Source organism: Bos grunniens, chromosome 4 (genome assembly GCF_055505025.1).
Source record: "Bos grunniens cultivar Pamir isolate PY7600 chromosome 4, Bosgru_T2T1.0, whole genome shotgun sequence".
NCBI classification, from domain to species: domain Eukaryota; kingdom Metazoa; phylum Chordata; class Mammalia; order Artiodactyla; family Bovidae; genus Bos; species Bos grunniens.
Window position 1 is genome coordinate 109,756,080 of NC_141168.1, and position 18,519 is coordinate 109,774,598.

The 18,519-nt window shown below is 40.4% G+C and overlaps 2 protein-coding genes and 1 long non-coding RNA gene across 11 annotated transcripts in view; 1 reads left to right on the forward strand and 2 right to left on the reverse strand.

The window, feature by feature from the left end:
- The window catches only part of VPS50 (VPS50 subunit of EARP/GARPII complex), a 140,293-nt gene extending 139,452 nt beyond the window's left edge, over nucleotides 1-841 (reverse strand). For both annotated transcript variants that reach the window (XM_086397881.1, XM_086397880.1), the window contains exon 1: nucleotides 710-841. In XM_086397881.1, coding sequence (XP_086254007.1) covers nucleotides 710-742 — 33 coding nt within the window. In that variant the 5' untranslated portion in view covers nucleotides 743-841. The remainder of the gene's footprint in view (nucleotides 1-709) is intronic.
- Nucleotides 842-968: 127 nt separating this feature from the next.
- Nucleotides 969-18,519, forward strand: part of HEPACAM2 (HEPACAM family member 2) — a 61,385-nt gene continuing 43,834 nt past the window's right edge. For 3 of the 8 annotated variants that reach the window (XM_086397883.1, XM_086397885.1, XM_086397886.1), the window contains exons 1-3: nucleotides 7,025-7,132; nucleotides 13,629-13,982; nucleotides 17,680-17,964. In XM_086397883.1, coding sequence (XP_086254009.1) covers nucleotides 7,054-7,132; nucleotides 13,629-13,982; nucleotides 17,680-17,964 — 718 coding nt within the window. In that variant the 5' untranslated portion in view covers nucleotides 7,025-7,053. Of the gene's footprint in view, nucleotides 1,325-5,765; nucleotides 5,966-7,024; nucleotides 7,133-13,628; nucleotides 13,983-17,679; nucleotides 17,965-18,519 lie in introns of those variants that run through there. The other 5 variants (XM_086397884.1, XM_086397887.1, XM_086397888.1 and 2 more) reach the window with 3 other exon arrangements.
- Nucleotides 11,692-12,917, reverse strand: LOC147374671 (uncharacterized). The gene is made up of 2 exons (XR_015163015.1): nucleotides 12,710-12,917; nucleotides 11,692-11,916 (listed from the first exon to the last, which is right to left on the reverse strand). It is a non-coding gene; the product is annotated as an uncharacterized LOC147374671 (long non-coding RNA).

Sequence of the window (18,519 nt, forward strand, 5' to 3'; positions counted from 1 at the left end):
AAGAAGCTGACACGTTATTAGGATATCCCTATAATTTATGACAGAAAACAGCCAAAGTTTTTATTCAAGATTTAACATTCTGGCAAAAAATAAAAGATCATTATTTTGCCATGACAATGACTTTTTTAAAGTATCATTTCACAGACACTGATGACTTTCATAACAGAACTGTGAAACAGGATGAACAAAAATAATTATTATTCTCAATTTCACATAAGGAAATTTATGCTACTAGATTTAGGGACTTGCCCAAAGTCATAAAGCTATCAATATCAATTCTGCCTTCAAATTACTGCTTCCCCCCGCCCCCCGACTCTTTCTAGTCATCTCTATTGCAGAGACCTCACTTTCACCCAGGCCACCCTCAGACAACCAGACAGCTTGGGGGAAAAGGGAACCCGGCAGTATAGCTAAGGCGATCACTGGAAAACTGGCAAAAGCGGGGAGGGGGAGACAAAGACAGCCTCCGGCTCCCTCATTGGTCTTATCTAAAGGAATGTTCTTGGGTCACCGGGTCCCACCTGAACAAGGCTCCGAACCCCGCGGGTCAGGTGAATTTTCCAGGGTGTGCCTGGAATTTATAGTGCCCCTGACACTTGCCACCACCTATAACTTGGGTATCTGCTTGCCTGCGGCCCAGGGACAGAATATCTCGGCTCGTCTCCCAGCAGAGATGAAGGAGACCTTTGCTTCAGCCTCTGCAACTTACCTGCCGGGTCATAAGAGATTTGATTTTTTGCATGTCGAATTCGTGAGGCGGTATCCTGCAGCAAAGAACTAACAAATCACTCACAACCACCAAACTGCTGGCCCCGACACAGGGAAGCCATAGTGAGTAGTCACGTGGAACTGCTGACCTGGGTTTCCCTTCCTTTCCCCTAGCATGCTGGGAATTGTAGTCCCCCGGCTGCCATCGCCCCTGCAATGGAGGCGAGAGAACGGTCCAGGTACTACATTTCCCAGCAAGCAAAACAGCTGACGCTTCAGATAAATGCACAAAACTTGTTGCTCTGAGAGACCAAGGCAGTCGCCGGTCTTTAAAGAGGTACTAGGTATCGGTAACTCTGCTTCGGGGAGGCGGCAAAAACTTAATTCTTAGGTGACCAGGAACAAATACTGAGGAGACAGTATATAAACCTGACTGACATGAGGACCCCTAGGGATGTGGTGGAGGAAACCCCACCTGGTGTCCGGGGCGAAGTGAAAGGACGACAGACTGACGCGAAGGGGCTGGACGCTCCAAGAGAACTTGGCATTCCCCAGGTGGCGCTGGGCTTGGCCTGAGGAAAAGTGTGGTCCAGGTTGTCCAGTGCTGGCTGTCCAGGTTAGAGCTCTTCTTCCTCAGTCTTGGTATTCATAGCAGAAAACTAACACCAAAGGGTTTAATTCCCCACTTATCATTTTACCACCTGTGTAATCTAAGGAAAATCAAGGTAGAAAATATTAATATAACAATAGTAATAAGTAGGCATGTCACTTTAATGTCCTCTTTTCAACTTAGAGCAGTTTAGTTACATTGAGGAAAGCAATAGGGGAGTCTTTGGGGGCTCAATTTAAGAAAGAACTTTCCAATTATAAGAATAAAAGGAAAAGTGACCCAGAGCTAACAATTAATGATAGCACACGTGTATTGAGAGCTTGTTACCTGTCAGAAACTTACTGTCAGAAACCTTGCTAATAGCTTTACACGTGGTATCTCACTTATCCACACAAGTAAGTGAATGCAATTTATAAATTGTAAGGCACTTCATAATTATGAAGGATTACAGGCGTAATTCTACACAGTTTTCTACTCCAACAGAAACACCCTGTGCATAGTTTTATCACTGTGCCTGACAGTTCCTTTTGAAATATATGCTCACCTATATGCTTTTCTGACTCTACTACATCTAATCCCGTGAAGAAATTCCAGTGCCTTTTGGGCAACCTTAGTGTAGTTTAGTATAGCGGATTACCTGTTATAATCTTAATTGCCAGACAGTTCTTATTGATTGGAAGTCTCTGAAAGAGAAACTGCTTGCCATATTAGCATATGAAATGAAACCCAATTCACTCACTAAACATTTGTTGATTTCTGGGCACTAGTCAACCCGATTCTGAGCACTTCAGATTGATAAAATACAATCGTGATCCTTAAGGAGTTTACAATTTAGTTAAACAGTATGTATTGGAGGGGATCTAAGTCCAGTAGTTCTCAAACTTGGTTCAGATTCACCTAAGGAGGGTACGGTTGTTGTTACCATTTTTGTGGGAGTTCTTTGAGACCTTCAGTGATTTTTATAGGCAGCCAGCTGAAGAATTTAAAATACACTGTTTAGAATGAACCCAGATCCAGACCCAGAATTTTTTCCCTCATACACAAGGTTGCAGGTGACAAAGAGAAGCTTTTTTTTTTTTTCATTCATTTGGTTTTTTCCTGTCAGCCAAATTGGGGAAAAGAGTGGTTTCTGTATCTGCTTGATCTGAAAAGGCAAGAAAGCATTAAAATTCTATTTAACTCTTAATACTCTACATTTTAGTATGTTTCTTTTTAACTAAAAGGAAATGGACAACCCAGGCCTATAAAAGTTCAAAGACTGTAGCTATAATAGTAGAAGCATGGAAAGTAAATCAGTGCTATTGTCTAAATAAAATATATGCCCTAATTCAGCATACCCTAACACTATAGAAAATAGTTGAACTAAACATGATGGGTTTTTTGACTCCCTAAGCTAAAAAATAAAAACAAAAACCTAGAGCCCTAAAGCGCACTTTTTTAAAAAGGTGAAGCATGTTATTTCATTTCCATTTTTCAAAACTACATATATAAAACTTATTAGAGGACTTCCCTGGTGGTCCGGTGGCTGACTCCACATTCCCAATGCAGGGGACCCAGATTCAATCCCTGGTCAGGGAACAAGATCCCTCAGGCTGCAACTAAGAATTTGCATGCCGCGACTAAAGATCCAAAAGTAAATAAATGCATTAGTGCTCACACAGTTGTCCGAGGGTCATTAGTGGTAGGCCAGAACAAACTAGTGGAAAGTGTGGATGGCCTCCCAGCAAATCTTGACAAAAGTTTTTAGGATAGTAGTCCCTTTGTGAAGGAATGCCAGGCCTGTTTTTGTAGATTGGAATATCCAGGCTAAGAAGTAAGTAGATCTGATTCAGGGCAGTCGCATTAGCTGTAAAGTAGGATAGGGCTTCCCTGGTGGCTCAGACAGTAAAGAATCTGCCTGCAGTGCGGGAGACCTGGGATCGCTGGGTTGGGAAGATCCTCTAGGGAAGGGAATGGCAACCCACTCCAGTATTCTTGCCTGGAGAATCTCCATGGACAGAGGAACCTGGCGGGCTACAGTCCACAGGTTTGCAAAGAGTCGGACATGACTGAGCGACACACACACACACACACACCCCATAAGGGCTTATTTCTGATGGCCCAAATAGAAGGAGCCTCTGAAGCTTAAAAGCGGCGATCCTGGTTTGATTAGGACCAGGATAAATTTCTAGTCATCCTGTAAATATCAAAGCAGCAGAAAGATGTGGCCTCCCCAACAAAATGTAAAGACATTTCCTGAGCAAGCAGTAGTAGAAAAACAGGACACTTGCTGAAGGTAAAGCAGTGACCTGGAGAGGGGCCCTGGAAGGAAGACATTGCTGATAATCATTTAATGGCCATATGAATTGATCAGGGTTACTATAGACCTAACTCTGTAGGAGTTAGCACAGGCATGGGTGGTTGTGATGGCCTTCTCTAGCAGCCACCTCTTCCCTGTAAACTCTGATCTTTCCTGAGATCTATCGAATTAGAACAGGGTTTTCTTTCCTCAGTTCTTCTTGCGTGCATGCATGCTCAGTCATGTCTCACTCTTACAATCCCATGGACTGTAGCCCGCCAAGCTCCTCTGTCCATGAGATTCTCCAGGCAAAAATACCAGAGTGGGATGCAATTCCCTTCTCTAGGCGATATTCCCCGACCCCGGGATCAAACCTCTGTCTCTTACTTCTTTTGCATTGGCAGGCAGATTCTTTACCATTGAGCCATCTGGCAAGCCACTGTTCTCTGTTCGCCTTGGCATTGGCATGTCACCACCTCTCCTTCCCAATTCTTCCTATCATTCCAAAGCATTCCTATGCTACTAGTGAATAATGAGTGTGGATGTTTGAAATCCATAGGCTCCTGAACAGAGCTCCTCTGTGGGTTACAGGTGAGATGTGAGATGTAGATGATGGGAAGTTTCTTATAACGATAAAACACTTTAAACTATCTGTGATAGCACTTAAAAACTGAAAACAATTGAAGTTATATTTAACGTTATCTTGTTTGGCTTCCTGTGTAAACATTCTGAATTCTGAAGTTACTCTAGCAGGTTAAGATTTTTATTCGTACTACCTGCCACTAGAGGGCGCACTGTCATGATTTTTGTCTCAGCACTTTCCCAAGATGAGCCTGTCATTGTCATTTTTAAATATGTGCTTGCATGCCAAGTCACTTCAGTCGTGTCCTACTCTCTGTGACCCTCTGGACTGTAACCCGCCAGGCTCCTTTGTCCTTGGGATTCTTCAGGCAAGAATACTGGAGTGGGTTGCCATGCCCTCCTTCGTGGGACCTTCCCAGCCCAGGGACAGAACCCATGTCTCTTAAGTCTCCTGCACTGGCAGGCAGGTTCTTTACCACTTGTGCCACCTGAGAAGCCCTTTAATATGTGTCTTGACATGAAAAGATCATCTAAGTCATATTGACATTTTGTTTATGTATGTAACATCTATTATCACTGTATCATAAAATAAAGGATATTTTAATATAACAAAAGAAACCAAAAAAAAATGCAGAATAAAAATCAGTCCTTTAAATTGAGTGAATTTAACATTAGGAAAAACTCACTGCATCATCTTTATTTCTCTCACTTTGCTTAGGACCCAAAAAAGTTCATCATGAACCAGCACTGGGTTTGAAAAGCACTAGAAAGAGCTTATTTAATAAAACACAATTTGAGATGGATATTGATTTAAAAGATGTGACTGCTACTGCTGCTGCTAAGTCGCTTCAGTCGTGTTCAACTCTGTGCGACCCCATAGACGGCAGCCCACTGGGCTCCCCCGTCCCTGGGATTCTCCAGGCAAGAACACTGGAGTGGGTTGCCATTTCCTTCTCCAATGCATGAAAGTGAAAAGTGAAATCACTCAGTCATGTCCGACTCTTAGTAACCCCATGGACTACAGCCTACCAGGGTCCTCCATCCATGGGATTTTCCAGGCAAGAGTACTGGAGTGGGGTGCCATTGCCTTCTCTGTAAAAGATGTGAAGGGGAGTCTATCTGCTATCTGTAGAATTTCAATATTACTTTCCATATTGTGTTCTGTAAAATCCAATATTAATATTTGTAGGCATTTCTCAAGCACCAAGTGGGAATCAGAAGACACGGACTAAGGAACTTTTGGGTTTATTTCTGGGGGAACAACTTAAGAAAAATACTAGTTAATCACTATGCTAGATCCATAAGTGAATAAGACCAGTCTTTGTGTTCTAGGACCCAGAGGGAAAATAAACATGCAAGAAAATCAGTTGAGGTTAGTGAGATAAGTGCTGCAATCTCTAGATGGCACAAACAAGATTTAGAAATAGCACAGAGAAAGTTGTGGTGTAACAATTACCTGGGGGTAATTTTTTTTCCTTCTGAAGCTTGGAGAGATCATTAAGTGACCTCTGAAGAGGCCTCAGGGTTTTCCAGCTGTCACTTTGCTAGTAAGAGCAGGTCTGAACTGGGTTTCCCTGGTGGCTCAGACTGTGAAAAATCCGACTGCATGCAGGAAGACTCTAGAGTTTGGTATCCTGGGTCAAGAAGATCCCCTGTAAGAGGAAACGGCAAACCACTCCAGTATTCTGGCCTGGAGAATCCCATGGACAGAGGAGCCTGGCAGGCTACAGACCATGGTGTTGCAGAGTTAGACACGACTGCGCGACTAAGCATGAACACACACGCAGGTCTGTTAGCCCTAATCCAAAAAATGTTTCCAAACTTAAATTCCAAAATATCTATCACTTGTGTTTTTTTTTTTTTTTACCTTTAATTACAATTGAGGAATATTCTTTTTTTGCCTATTTTATCATCAAACTTCTTCAGTGGGCCTTTACTTTTCAAAAATGATTTATGCAAGGAATTTTGCATGATTTGAGGCAGATTTTTGTTTTATATAGTAGAGGCTTGGACTGGAAACTTCTTGCAGTAGATGACTTGAAATGAAATATGGGTTGTTATAGCTAGGTAAATTAAGCAGAAGTGCACTGCCTGGCAGTGAACGGCCAGGCAGAAAATCCGTAGCGCAGACACCACTGTAGAGGCAAGATGGTCTCTGAGCTGTTGGTTCACTTACTCTGTGCTTCAGCTGTGAAAATGTGGCCTCAGATATTATCTGTTATAATTATGTGCAGTCCATGATTCAGTGTTACTCGGAAACACACCTGTGGTTTGCTTTTAAAAATAACATGAATCCATAGACTCAATAAACCCATGGTGGACATTTCTAACAGGAAATATACACAGAAAAATACATATGTAAAGATGTATTACTTCTTGGTGTTTTATACCTATTACTTCATGGTGATTTATAACTATTTTAGCAGATATATGAAATACTGTGATTTTCATAGAAAAAATTTAATTTCAAAATAGCAGCATCGTTTTCCATGATAGGGTACTAGCTTCTGTTTTTTCAGAAAATTTCACAATATGCTCTTGGTTATTAAAACATACTGCTTTTTATTAGAGTCACCCAAAAGGATGTTTTCCTTCATGTGATGATTAACAACTAAGAATAATTCATGAAACATGCTGATGATTACTGAAAATCGCTAAGAAATGGCTCTGAAAGTCACAAGCCTGTCTTCTTGCAGAGCCCATAACAGGTGTTCCCAGTACCTGTGTCCTTTGTATACACATTCATTCTGTATTCAAATCGCAGAAGCAAGAGGCAGGCTAGGGTCTGTTACCTGACTGCTAATTTCCCTGGCAAATAAACCAGCAGCTGCTGGTCCATGAACCACGTTACCACCAGGAACAGGGCACTGCGTGCATGGAACAGGATGCATTCATGGAACCCTTCAGCAGCAGGGTTGGGGTCCTTCGGTGCAAAATATACCTTCTTCTCTTAGGTAAGGCACTGCATAAAGTGCGTTTTAACTACTTTTTTAAAAAATTGTGAGCATAAGGTAAATATTTGCTCTTGGTTGTAGATTCACTCAGATAATTGAAGGACAGCACAGAACCTTTTAACAATAACACAGTTTGTTCCAGCAAAGAAACAGGATCATTTAGGGGAAAGGAAGTTCAATCAATCGATGGTTATTGTTTTCTAAAGACAACAATTATTGTCAATAGCACTCATTAAGAATATTAAGACATTCTAAAAACTTAATGTGTTTCTTCTTTTTATAGAGTTTATATATAGGTCCAACACTCTTTAATGCATTCTACTTTGGCAAATATTCTTATAGGTCATGAATTTGTTACCACTTACTGTGAAACTTAGAGCAATTTATGAACATAGTTTGTGGCTGTTTTAATTAAAGATATTGTGGCAAACTGTTAGCTCTACCTGTTTTTTACCTAATTTATGAAATGTGGGAAAAAAGTTAGATTCCAAGCTGATAAAAAAAATGTACTCAATAGGGAGAAATGTGTTTAAAAGTATTATTTCTCCAAAATAGCTTTAGTCTTTCTCTTTGTCCAATAGTTAATTCAATTAATTTTTCCCCTCTACTTTGTTTCTCCCTCATTCTCCTCTTTATCATTAGAATTTAGAGGAGTCCACTGTTTCTATGTCAGAATTTCCCCAGACATTCTTCTTCCGTTCTTTCTATATCAGCTTTAAAAGTCAAGTTAAAAGAACAAGTCAGTTCCTTGTTTTGTTCATATCCAACAGATAGTAAATCAAAAAACCTTTTATTCCTTAAATTTTAAGAACAAATTAGCTAAATAACCACTTAAGTTTTTAACCTTCTTCTGTGTTTAGAGCTCGCAGTTACTGGTACTTTATGGCTTAGTTTTCATAGTACCTGTGATTATTTACATTTATACCTAATGTTGTTCATATTCCACATATTTGAAATGTACAGTTTGTTAATTTTTTAAATGAGTTTCCCATAATTGTGATTCTTTTTCCATTATGTTGTCAAATTCAAGCCTATACAGATGTTTAGGAATTTTTAGGAAAAGTAAGCAATTATCATAACTGACTTTTTATCTTTGTGCATTTTTCTGGGCTTCAAAAGTGTCCTTTGTGGCAGTCCATGCTTAATTTTTTACAACAGGATTGCTGTCATTTCCTAAGTAATTTTTTGCAACTGGCTTTACAAAGCACTGAGGGCCAATTCATTTGAAGGATTCTACCAAACTAAAATTAAACATAATTTTGAGAAATAGATAGCATGTCCATAAGTAGCTAAAGCAGTTATTATCCCTTAAGACTTTCACAAATTTACTCATCTCCATTGGTAGTGAGTTGTAAAGACCTTGGGTAATTTGGAAATTTTTTTGTATTTTGAAATACTGAGTATCAGTTTGTTTTTTCTTTTTAAAAAATTGTAGCTATTTGAAGCCCCAAATGTAGTTTGTAAAGTCTATTCAAAGTACATCATCATAATTTCTATTTTCTCTAAAGATAACAAGAGTTTATTTACAGTCAACAATAGCTGTGTTGTGCTTGCTAATATCAGACTTGGCAATGGGGAAGTAAATGCCAACTGTTTTGAGCTACAGTAGAGGTCACTTTGTGGAGTCTGATGTTTATGTTCAATACAGTGAACTGGTCTAGGGAGTCTTTTGTTGCTGGACTATAGATAATTTCACAATATGAGGTCATGTTCTTTAACACTGGACGTTCCTTTATCATGCCTTTGTTTTATAGTTTAAGGGAATCTCTGAAGGGGAGAGTTTTGCTATAATTTTGTATGTCAGATCATTAATGATATTATCAATGTTCTTCAAAGCAGTATAGTGCCTCAAATATAAAAAATCAAGAGTTTTCTTTTCTAGAACTCAAAAGTATTAACCTAGTAATAAAATTGAATGTTCATTTAAGTACAAATGTTTGGAATATCAAATTAAAATTTCATCAATTTTCATATCATTTATTTTCAAAAAGTTTATTTGTTCTTACAGAGGTTGACTTTCTAAAATTCATAGTTCAGTCATTTACGTTTCCTTATACGATGAGAAAAGAACCATTGAAAACTTCTGAGGATGAAGCTAAATTTTTTAAGTCAGTAAACTACTGTTTGGACAGCATAAGCTCATCACATCTACAGGGGGACGTTCAGCAATGGCTAAAGAGTACGTGCTCCTAAAGGGGAGCAGAAGCATACAATTATCTGTTTATTCTGCAACATTCATTACAAGAGAGGATTGCATCATATCAATAGGCTCCTGTATTTCCTGCAAATTAAAAAGATTTTAGTGGCTGATATGAAAAGTTTATAAAGAAAATTTCATCCCTCACTGATACTCATAACTTTCTACCTATAATTTATCTGATGAAAATGGTGTAGGCAATCTAAGCAAACAGCAATTGTAACAGCTACGTTCTCTCTCACTGTCATACATATACTTGAAAAAGCACTCATGATTTCATATCATGAAAAAAGTTAAATGACATGACTTCACATCATTTGGTATGATAAGCATTGAATATATTCAGAGATATTATTGATGGTAATGTATTATTTAAGATACTATTACATGATGTCTGTTATTTCCAAAATAGACCAAAGAACCAGTTCACTCCCTTAATGATTACTGTACATGCCATATAACATTTTCTACTAGTTCCATATTTTCCTAGGCTGTAATGTTTGTGTCATATTCAGTATTTTAATAAATAAAATTTACTTCTGTAACTTTAGTCATAGACTTTCCAGTCCGCTTAAGATTCAGCTTCCTGAGTCAAGATCCACCTACGTTTCTGTTCCAGTCATGCCATGGTAATAAAGTGTTTCCCAGTCATTTTCAGAACATTACAATCTCAGTTAATCTTTTTTCAACTCAAGCCACACAAAAAAGTAGATTAAAAAAGGTTCTTCCTCTTTTCAAAAAAAAAAAAAAAAGTAAACAAGGGCTTCTGCAATGACTTCCCCAAATGCTAAGAGCAGATTGGCCAGAATTGCACTCAGGCCGTCTCTAGCTACAGCTCAGTCTACCAGCAGTTTCTAAGTTGAGGTGTGAAATGTATTAAATAGACCAATAAATCAGTGACCAAATTGCTCACTGTCAGAGGCAAGCTTTTTATCAGCAGCCATGCCGCTTTTTCCAGTGTGTTCACAAGGCAGTGATGTGGATTCCCATCATCCCCCATGATTCCTTGGCAAAAAAACACAGAACTGCCACTTTATTAAAAGATACCTTTGGTGACTCAGTGGTAAAGAACCCACCTGCCAATGCAAGAGTTGCGGGTTCAATCCCTGGGGCAGGAATGTCCCCTGGAGGAGGAAATGGCAAATCACTCTAGTATTCTTACCTGGGAAACCCCATGGACAGAGGAGTGTGGCAGGAACAGTGCGTGGAGTCACGAAGAGTCTGACATGACTTAGTGACTAAACAAAGGGATTGACAACTTATTAAGTAGACTTAAATCTGAGATTCAATACTTCAGAATTCTTTGGGCCCTCTCTTACTTAAATATGGGCCCTTCCCCTTCAAATGTAGGGTAGCTGCTACCATGAGAAAGGCACCTTAGGATGCTGAGAACATAAACATAGAGCAGAGAGAGGCCTTGGACCTCATCTAATATAACCCTCTTCACACAAAAGAAAACTGAGTCACAGGGAATTAAAATGACTTATCTAAGGTAAGTCATCTAACTAACCACCATTTTATCCCAAGTATGTTTTCAACACCTCAAATTTCCGTGGACTTTTAAATTTATTAAAGTAGCAAATTCAAAAATCTCTCTGAAAGCTTAGAGAATAGGTTTCTAAAAGCTCTTATTTCTAGGCAGTTTACAAGTGATTAATTTAAGACTGTGTGGACAGGGGAGTCCAAGATCAAGAATGAACTGTGAAACCCACAGGAATATTTCTGTATTCACTGAAGTAAAAAAAAAAAAAACGAAAAGAAAAGAAACAGCAACACAATAAATACAGTGAAAATTACATTTTGCGTATCTTAAGTTAGTAATAATGGGTAAACTAGTTTTTATTTATTGCTTGCCAGGAACTTGTCAGGCACTTCCTATCGCCAATTACAATGAAAGTCATGAAAATCCATGCTGTTTGGTGCAGATATCCAGGTACTAAGAGGAATAATTTCCTGTGCAGGACCCCCACCCAGATGCCCAATGTCTTTCTATATCTCTGGCTTCAAGAGCTTCACTCCCTTCTCACCATCGCTGCTTCACAAATCTCAGACATCACTAGTGTTAAGTCCTAGGTTTACTCTCTCAACTTCATTTATTTCTCTTATGATTTCCTTTCCTGCAATCCAGTGTATCTCCTCTTTATAGCTCTCAGCAACCAGTTCCTTCTTTTTCTAATGATTCAAATTAAGAACAACTACAAATGCAACAGTCTTGTACTTGTCAGAAAAGAAAGTAGAAGTAAATGCTCATACCTTTGTAACTCCTTTGTAATGGACCAAATCATTGAAATGTGCAGATACAACCCATTGTCAGGAAAAAAAAAATTACAAGTCAATCACAAATATACACAGAAGTCAAGGAGACTGTTAAACACATATTTATTTTTCCCAGACAGTCACCTAGTCTTCAGTCCATATAGTCGGTTTCGACTGTGTATCTTCTCCCTGTAACCTCTTGCATTCTTCCTCTTTGTTCTTTTTCTCTTCAGTTCTTTGCTCTGACTTCCCTGCTGGCCGCAGGGTCTCACTCTTCACTAACAGCTATCCAAAAACTAAAACCATGGAAATCTTTGCTCTGACCTTCACCCTGGGAAGGAAAGAAGAAAATTTCCTGTTGGTGGATTTTTATTCCTCACGGGGGCAAACCAGCATCTTTCAGTTTCTCCAAAGAAAATTATTGTACAAACAGATCTTTCTACCATTCCCTTCCTAATATTGATGGCTTTTCATAGTAGGAATCAGATAAATCTTAAAGATCCCCTTACTAGTAGAGTAAAAAAGGGAGAAGCAATGAAAGAAGATAAAAACTTTGTAGAAGACGGAATTGAAATTGTGAGATGTCTCTCCATGCATGATAAGTCGCTTCAGTCGTGACTCTGCAGCCCTATGGACTGTAGCCCGCCAGGCCCTTCTGTCCATAGGACAAAATGTCTTCCAAAAATGTCTCCTTAGCTGCTTATTAATAAATGACAGCTCTATTCTTCCAGTTGATCAAACCATCAACCTTAGAATCATTCTTGACTCATCTTTGTTTATCCCACTCCCAACGTGCCATCAAATGTTGTTAGCACCCCCAGTCTTTTCTCACAGTATCTTTTACTACTGCCCTTATCTAGAGCACAACCATCTCTTGCCTACTTTATTGCAGGCACCTTCTAAGTGGGCTCCCTTCTCTTGCTCTTTCCCCTGTTTCAGTCTGTTCTCACAGCAGCTAGGGTACACCTTAAAAAAAAAAAATAAGAAGAAAACCCCTACCCCTCCTGCTCACAAAACTCTGGTTGTATTCCCGTCTCACTCACAGTAAAATTGCCTAAGTGTTTGCCATGACCCTAAGGCACTTCCTGTTCTGACCCAGCTGTCTTGCTGGTCTCCTGTCTCACCAGGCTCCTCGGGCTCCACTCTGCTCCATTAGTTCCCGTCTCTTGCTGCTGCTGCTGCTGCTGCTAAGTCGCTTCAGTCGTGTCTGACTCTGTGCGACCCCATAGACGGCAGCCCACCAGGCTCCCCCGTCCCTGGGATTCTCCAGGCAAGAACACTGGAGTGGGTTGCCATTTCCTTCTCCAATGCATGAAAGTCAAAAGTGAAAGTGAAGTCGCTCAGTCGTGTCCGACTCTTAGCGACCCCATGGACTGCAGCACACCAGGCTCCTCCGTCCATGGGATTTTCCAGGCAAGAGTACTGGAGTGGGGTGCCACTGCCTTCTCTTACTGTTGCTCAAACGCACAAACCAGATCCCCGCTTCTAAGCAGTAATAATCGATCACAACTGGTAATGGTTTGCTACCATTGTCCTTAGAATATTTGCATTTGGCAAGGCTTTGGCTAAAGGGAAAAACTTCCAGTTAAGGACTACCAAGTCACGTCAGAAGACTGTGAGGGAAGATTCTCAAGAGGAAGTAGCCCCTCAATCACATAGCTTGATTAGGATATGATATGACTCAGACATTAATACAGTCGCAATTTCAATTTTTTTAAAGGTTTCCATTGGACTTCAGAACTAATCATCTATCCCAGTTCTCCTTTTCCCATTATTCTTTAACAGTCAGAGATAATAACTTCTGCTTTTCCTTTCATCGTGCATTTAAAGAGGTCAAGCGATCCACACAGTCTTTGGGTGGAGTTTTTAAAATGCTCATTTCAGAGACAAATATTTACCTCTACAGGTAACCAGTACTAGAAGAGTCAGTACCTAGAAGCCTCTCTTCTTTGTAAAAGACTATCGCCCGATCAGGTTCTGTTTTTGTGCCTTTAGATTGTGAAATGTGGCTCAGGGTCTTTACAGCTTTCCTTTCCTTCACAGCAGGTGCTTGCTCGGGGCTGAAGGTGGCTGTGCCATCGCACACCGTCCATGGCATCAGGGGTCAGGCTCTCTATCTCCCCGTGCACTATGGATTCCACACTCCAGCATCAGACATCCAGGTCATATGGCTTTTTGAGAGACCCCATACGATGCCCAAGTACTTGCTGGGCTCCGTGAACAAGTCTGTGGTTCCCGACTTGGAATACCAGCACAAATTCACCATGATGCCACCCAACGCCTCCCTGCTCATCAACCCACTGCAGTTCACCGACGAAGGCAATTACATTGTGAAGGTCAACATCCAGGGAAACGGAACTCTGTCAGCTAGTCAGAAGATTCAAGTCACAGTTGATGGTAAGTCCACTGTGAGCGACATGGGCAGCTGAGTAGCATGGCAGCAAGCAATAGCTTAGGAGACTAGGCTACCAGGGCTTTAGGTCTGGTCTGCAACTTTGGGCACATTGACCCTCAAAGCCTCAGTGTCTCATGGCATGAATGGCACTATCCACCTCATGAGGCTTCCTGGGGATTAAATAAGAACATACGTAGAAAGGGTATGCACAGTGCCCAGCTAAAGGTAATCAAGCAGTAAGTAGGAGTTATTGTTTGTTTGCCTGGAAACTATCAAGTATAAAGTTGCTGATGTGATGAGATGGAGAAAATTTTATTTTTCATTAGCAGAATGCACCCTGGGAAGAACCCTATTTTTTGTCACATACATTTTTTTTTTTTTTAATTTTGGTACACTGGGAGAGGATGAGACTTGCTCAGTGACCACACTTGAGGAACAGTAGAAGGTGCTGGGAATGTCCCTGAAGGGAGAGTGGGCTTCAGCTAACTTTCAGACATTTATTTTCCTTAGTGATATATGTAAGTAGTGTACCTTAAAGATACTATACTATGCAACGCACAACTTTTGATTTTTTCCCCCAAACCTGTCTAACAATATTCCTCTGTTTTGGCAAATGCAAACTTCATTCCATCAGTTGCACTCTGCCATCACCCTTGACTCTCTTTCTCTCACATCCTTATCCAGTCCACAAATTAGCCCTCTCAGCTTTACCTTCAGAATATGGACAGAGGTGAGTCAGTCAATCCTCGCTGCACCCACTGCTGCCCTATTCAAGCCCGCCATCGGCTCTGGCCTGGACTCTCCAAACAGCCTGTGCCCACTCTCCCTGCTTCCACCCCTGCCTCCTGCAGCTCAGAATCCTCCTGTGGCTTCCTGTCTCACTCACAATCAAAGCCAAAGTGCCAACAGCGTCCCTCAAGGCCCGTGTGATTCCCTTACATACCCAGTCCCCCTCTGAAGCCTTCCTACCTCTCTTTCCCTCACCACTCTGGCCTCCTTGCCATTCCTGGAACAAGCCAAACCCTCTCACACCTCAGTGTCTGTGCGCTTGGCTGCTCACTGTACATAGATTACTCTTGTCTCGCATACTGCCCTGGTTCCCTCCCCTGTTTCTTTACGGTCTCAGCCAGAGTGTCACTTTACCTGTGAAGGCTTCCGTGACCACCTTATGTAAAGTATAACCTCATTCCCCCAAACTGAGAGAGAGAGTGAGAAAGAGAGTTACTGTTTACCTTGAGTTCCGCTTTATTCTTTTCATAACACTGGACATAGTACATATTTTTGTTTCTTTTATTGTCTCTCTTCCTGGTCTAGAATACAAGATCCATGGGAGTAGGCTTTATATTGTTTGCTCTTTTGTTTCCGCTGCCTAAACCCTGATGCTGGCCGTTCTTAGGCACTCAGTAAATATGTGCCCAGTAAATGAGTGGAAACTGGAGACATTGCAGGGGAACAAAGACACAGGATGTGGCAGCAGATGCCTAGAGAGGAACTCTGGGAGAGAAAAGGAGGACATTTTTTACAGTTTCATAAAATTCTCCTGGGTAGTATACTATCTCTTCCCCCCAAACTTTTAATAGAACATCCATTCCTTGTTAATGTATAGTACAATTGGATTTGTTGAGGAAAATGGAGCCAAAAGTTCTTTATAGAAAAAAATTTTTAGGCATAGTTGATTTACAATATTATATTAGTTTCAGGTGTACAATATAATAATTCAGAATTTTTATAGCTTATACTCCACTTATAGTTATTGTAAAATATTGACTATATTCGCTGTGCTGTATGATATATCCTTGTAGTTGACTTGTTTTATACATATTAGTTTGTACCTCTTACTTGTTTTTGTAGTCACTAAGTCATGTCCTACTCTTTTGCAACCTCATGGACTGTAGCCTGCCAGACTCCTCAGTCCCTGGGATTCTCCAGGCAAGAATACTGGACTGGGTTACCATTTCCTTCTCCAAGGGATCATCCCAACCCAGGGATTGAACCCGCATCGCCTGCATTGCAGGCAGGTTCTTTACCACTGAGCCACATCAGTGACTGATTTACAATGTTATATTAGTTTCATGGTATACAATATAATAATTCAAAATTTTTATAGATTATACTGTTTACAGTTACTATAAAATAGCGGCTATATTCCCTGTGCTGTGCAACATATCCTTGTAGCTTACTTATTTTACAGTGCTAGTTTATACCTCTTAGTAACCTACTCCTATCTTGCCCTTTCCACCTTCAACCAAAAGGTCTTAGTAGGGGTTTAGGACCTGTGTTGGAGAAGGAAATGGCAACCCACTCCAGTATTCTTGCCTGGAGAATCCCATGGACAGAAGACCCTGGCGGGCTACAGTCCATGGGATCACAAATATTTGGGCACGACTGAAGTGACTTAGCACACATGCACAGGACCTGTGTAAAAAAATCTTCTTGGGAAACTTCCACGTCTGCGTGACCCTGTTAAATCCAAGTGCATGATCACAGTACCAATATCTTTTCTAATGATTGGTTCTCCCCGTACAAGACTTTACACGTTACCTATTTGACTTTTTCCATATCACATATAACATTTCCATGCACTGGCATTTTTGAAACAAAAGCTGTTTCTACCTAATAAATATACCAAACAATCTTTCTTTTTAAATCATAATACTGTAAGCAAAAGCTACTCCAAACCATTTGCTCTTGCCAGGGAATATAAAGGGTTAAATTGAGTGGCCATCTTGATTTCCTCCATCTTGAGAAAGGCTGGAGCCTTCAGGGCTACCCAGCTTTCCTGCAGTTTACTTTTCAAACTCCTTTCCCTTTATCTTTCATTTTCTCCTGTCTTCTCTGGGTGGATGGAGTGAATCTGCATACACTCTAATGCACATTTGCCAGTGTAAAATGAAAGTGAACATGACTCAAAACAAATTTACCTGAGAAGATGCATCAACCCCAATTAAAAGTCTGATAGGAATTCAAAGCTAAACACTGGAACCAGTTGTCTGTTACTTACTGATCATCTTACTCTCTGTGTGTGACCTGTAATTTTGCATAGAAGGAAAGGCGATAATAGGCTTTGGTTTGTTAAAGAGACTAACACGGTAGTGACTGAAATAATGCTGCAATACAAATGCACAGCAATTAAAACATATAATTAGCTTACTTACATAGGAGGAAAAGTAAATGGTGAAAATATGATTCTTTAAAACTTTCACTTGATACTCCCAAAGTATAGTATGTCTAAGCTTTGTATTTTGCAGATAGTGGATAGGAATTTGTGTTCACTACATCTATCCCAACCAATCGCTCTTGGGATAGCAGGACAAATCAAGAGAGGGGAATAACCATGTGAACTTTGCCTGTGAGAGTAAACCTTTATGGTGTCGGGGGAGCACAATGAACAGGAAATAAGGGAGCTGATGTCCTTCACCACTAACTGCATTATCTATAAACTAAAGGTTTTCATTACAAAATTCTTGAAGATGAAGTTCTAGAATTGGTTATCTCTGCTATAAATGATATTTTTATATCATTATTTTCTATTTGTAATGACTTTTTTTATCCTCTTCTTTACTTCCTGAGCTGTCTACATTTAAAAAGTACAAAATTTTGGAATCATTTTCCTAGGATTTAAAACATGTGAAAGATCTCCTAGACTTTAATTATAACCCTGGGGTGACAAAGATCATTTCTTTCGTTCTGATGTTGCAGATCCTGTCACAAAACCAGTGGTGCAGATTCAGCCTTCCTCTGGGGCTGTGGAGTACGTGGGAAACATGACCCTGACATGCCTCGTGGAAGGGGGCAGCCGGCGGGTTTACCAGTGGCTGAAGAATGGCAGGCCTGTCCACACCAGCTCCACCAACTCCTTCTCTCTTCAAAACAGCAGGCTTCATATTGCTCCAGTGACCAAAGAAGACATTGGGAATTACAGTTGCCTGGTGAAGAACCCTGTCAGTAAGATGGAAAGCGACATCATTATGCCTACCATATACTGTAAGTTTTTTAAAATGTATATATATTTATATACCCCTGGAGAAGGAAATGGCAACCCACTCCAGTATTCTTGCCTGGAAAATTCTATGGACTGAGGAGTTGATGGGCCCCAGTCTTTGGGGTCACAAAAGTCAGACATGTCTGATCAACTGAGTTTTCTTCTGGAAAGTTTTCACCAGAGTAGTCACAGAGAACATCAATACCAGATGTCATTTGGTTTTGACCATTATTGTAATGCAGTGCTAGCTGCAGTTACACTTCCTAGGCACTGTCTTGTCATGAAGTATAGTTACTTGCACAACCCAGTTTATTGAAGATCCAGTTGAGATACTGGTCTTTTGACTATATTCTCTAACTCAGTGCATTCTGTGACCTTATTGCCAATGAAACATAGAAACCTCAATTTCAAGAACCCAGAACCATGCAGAAGGCACTGATTTATTCACCCACAAGGAGGGAGAGTTGTTCATCATAAAATGGGACAGGGATGTGCTCTGGAGCTGACCACTGGGAGAAAGAATGTTCCCAGGTTATATGTGGGTAATACGGCCCAGG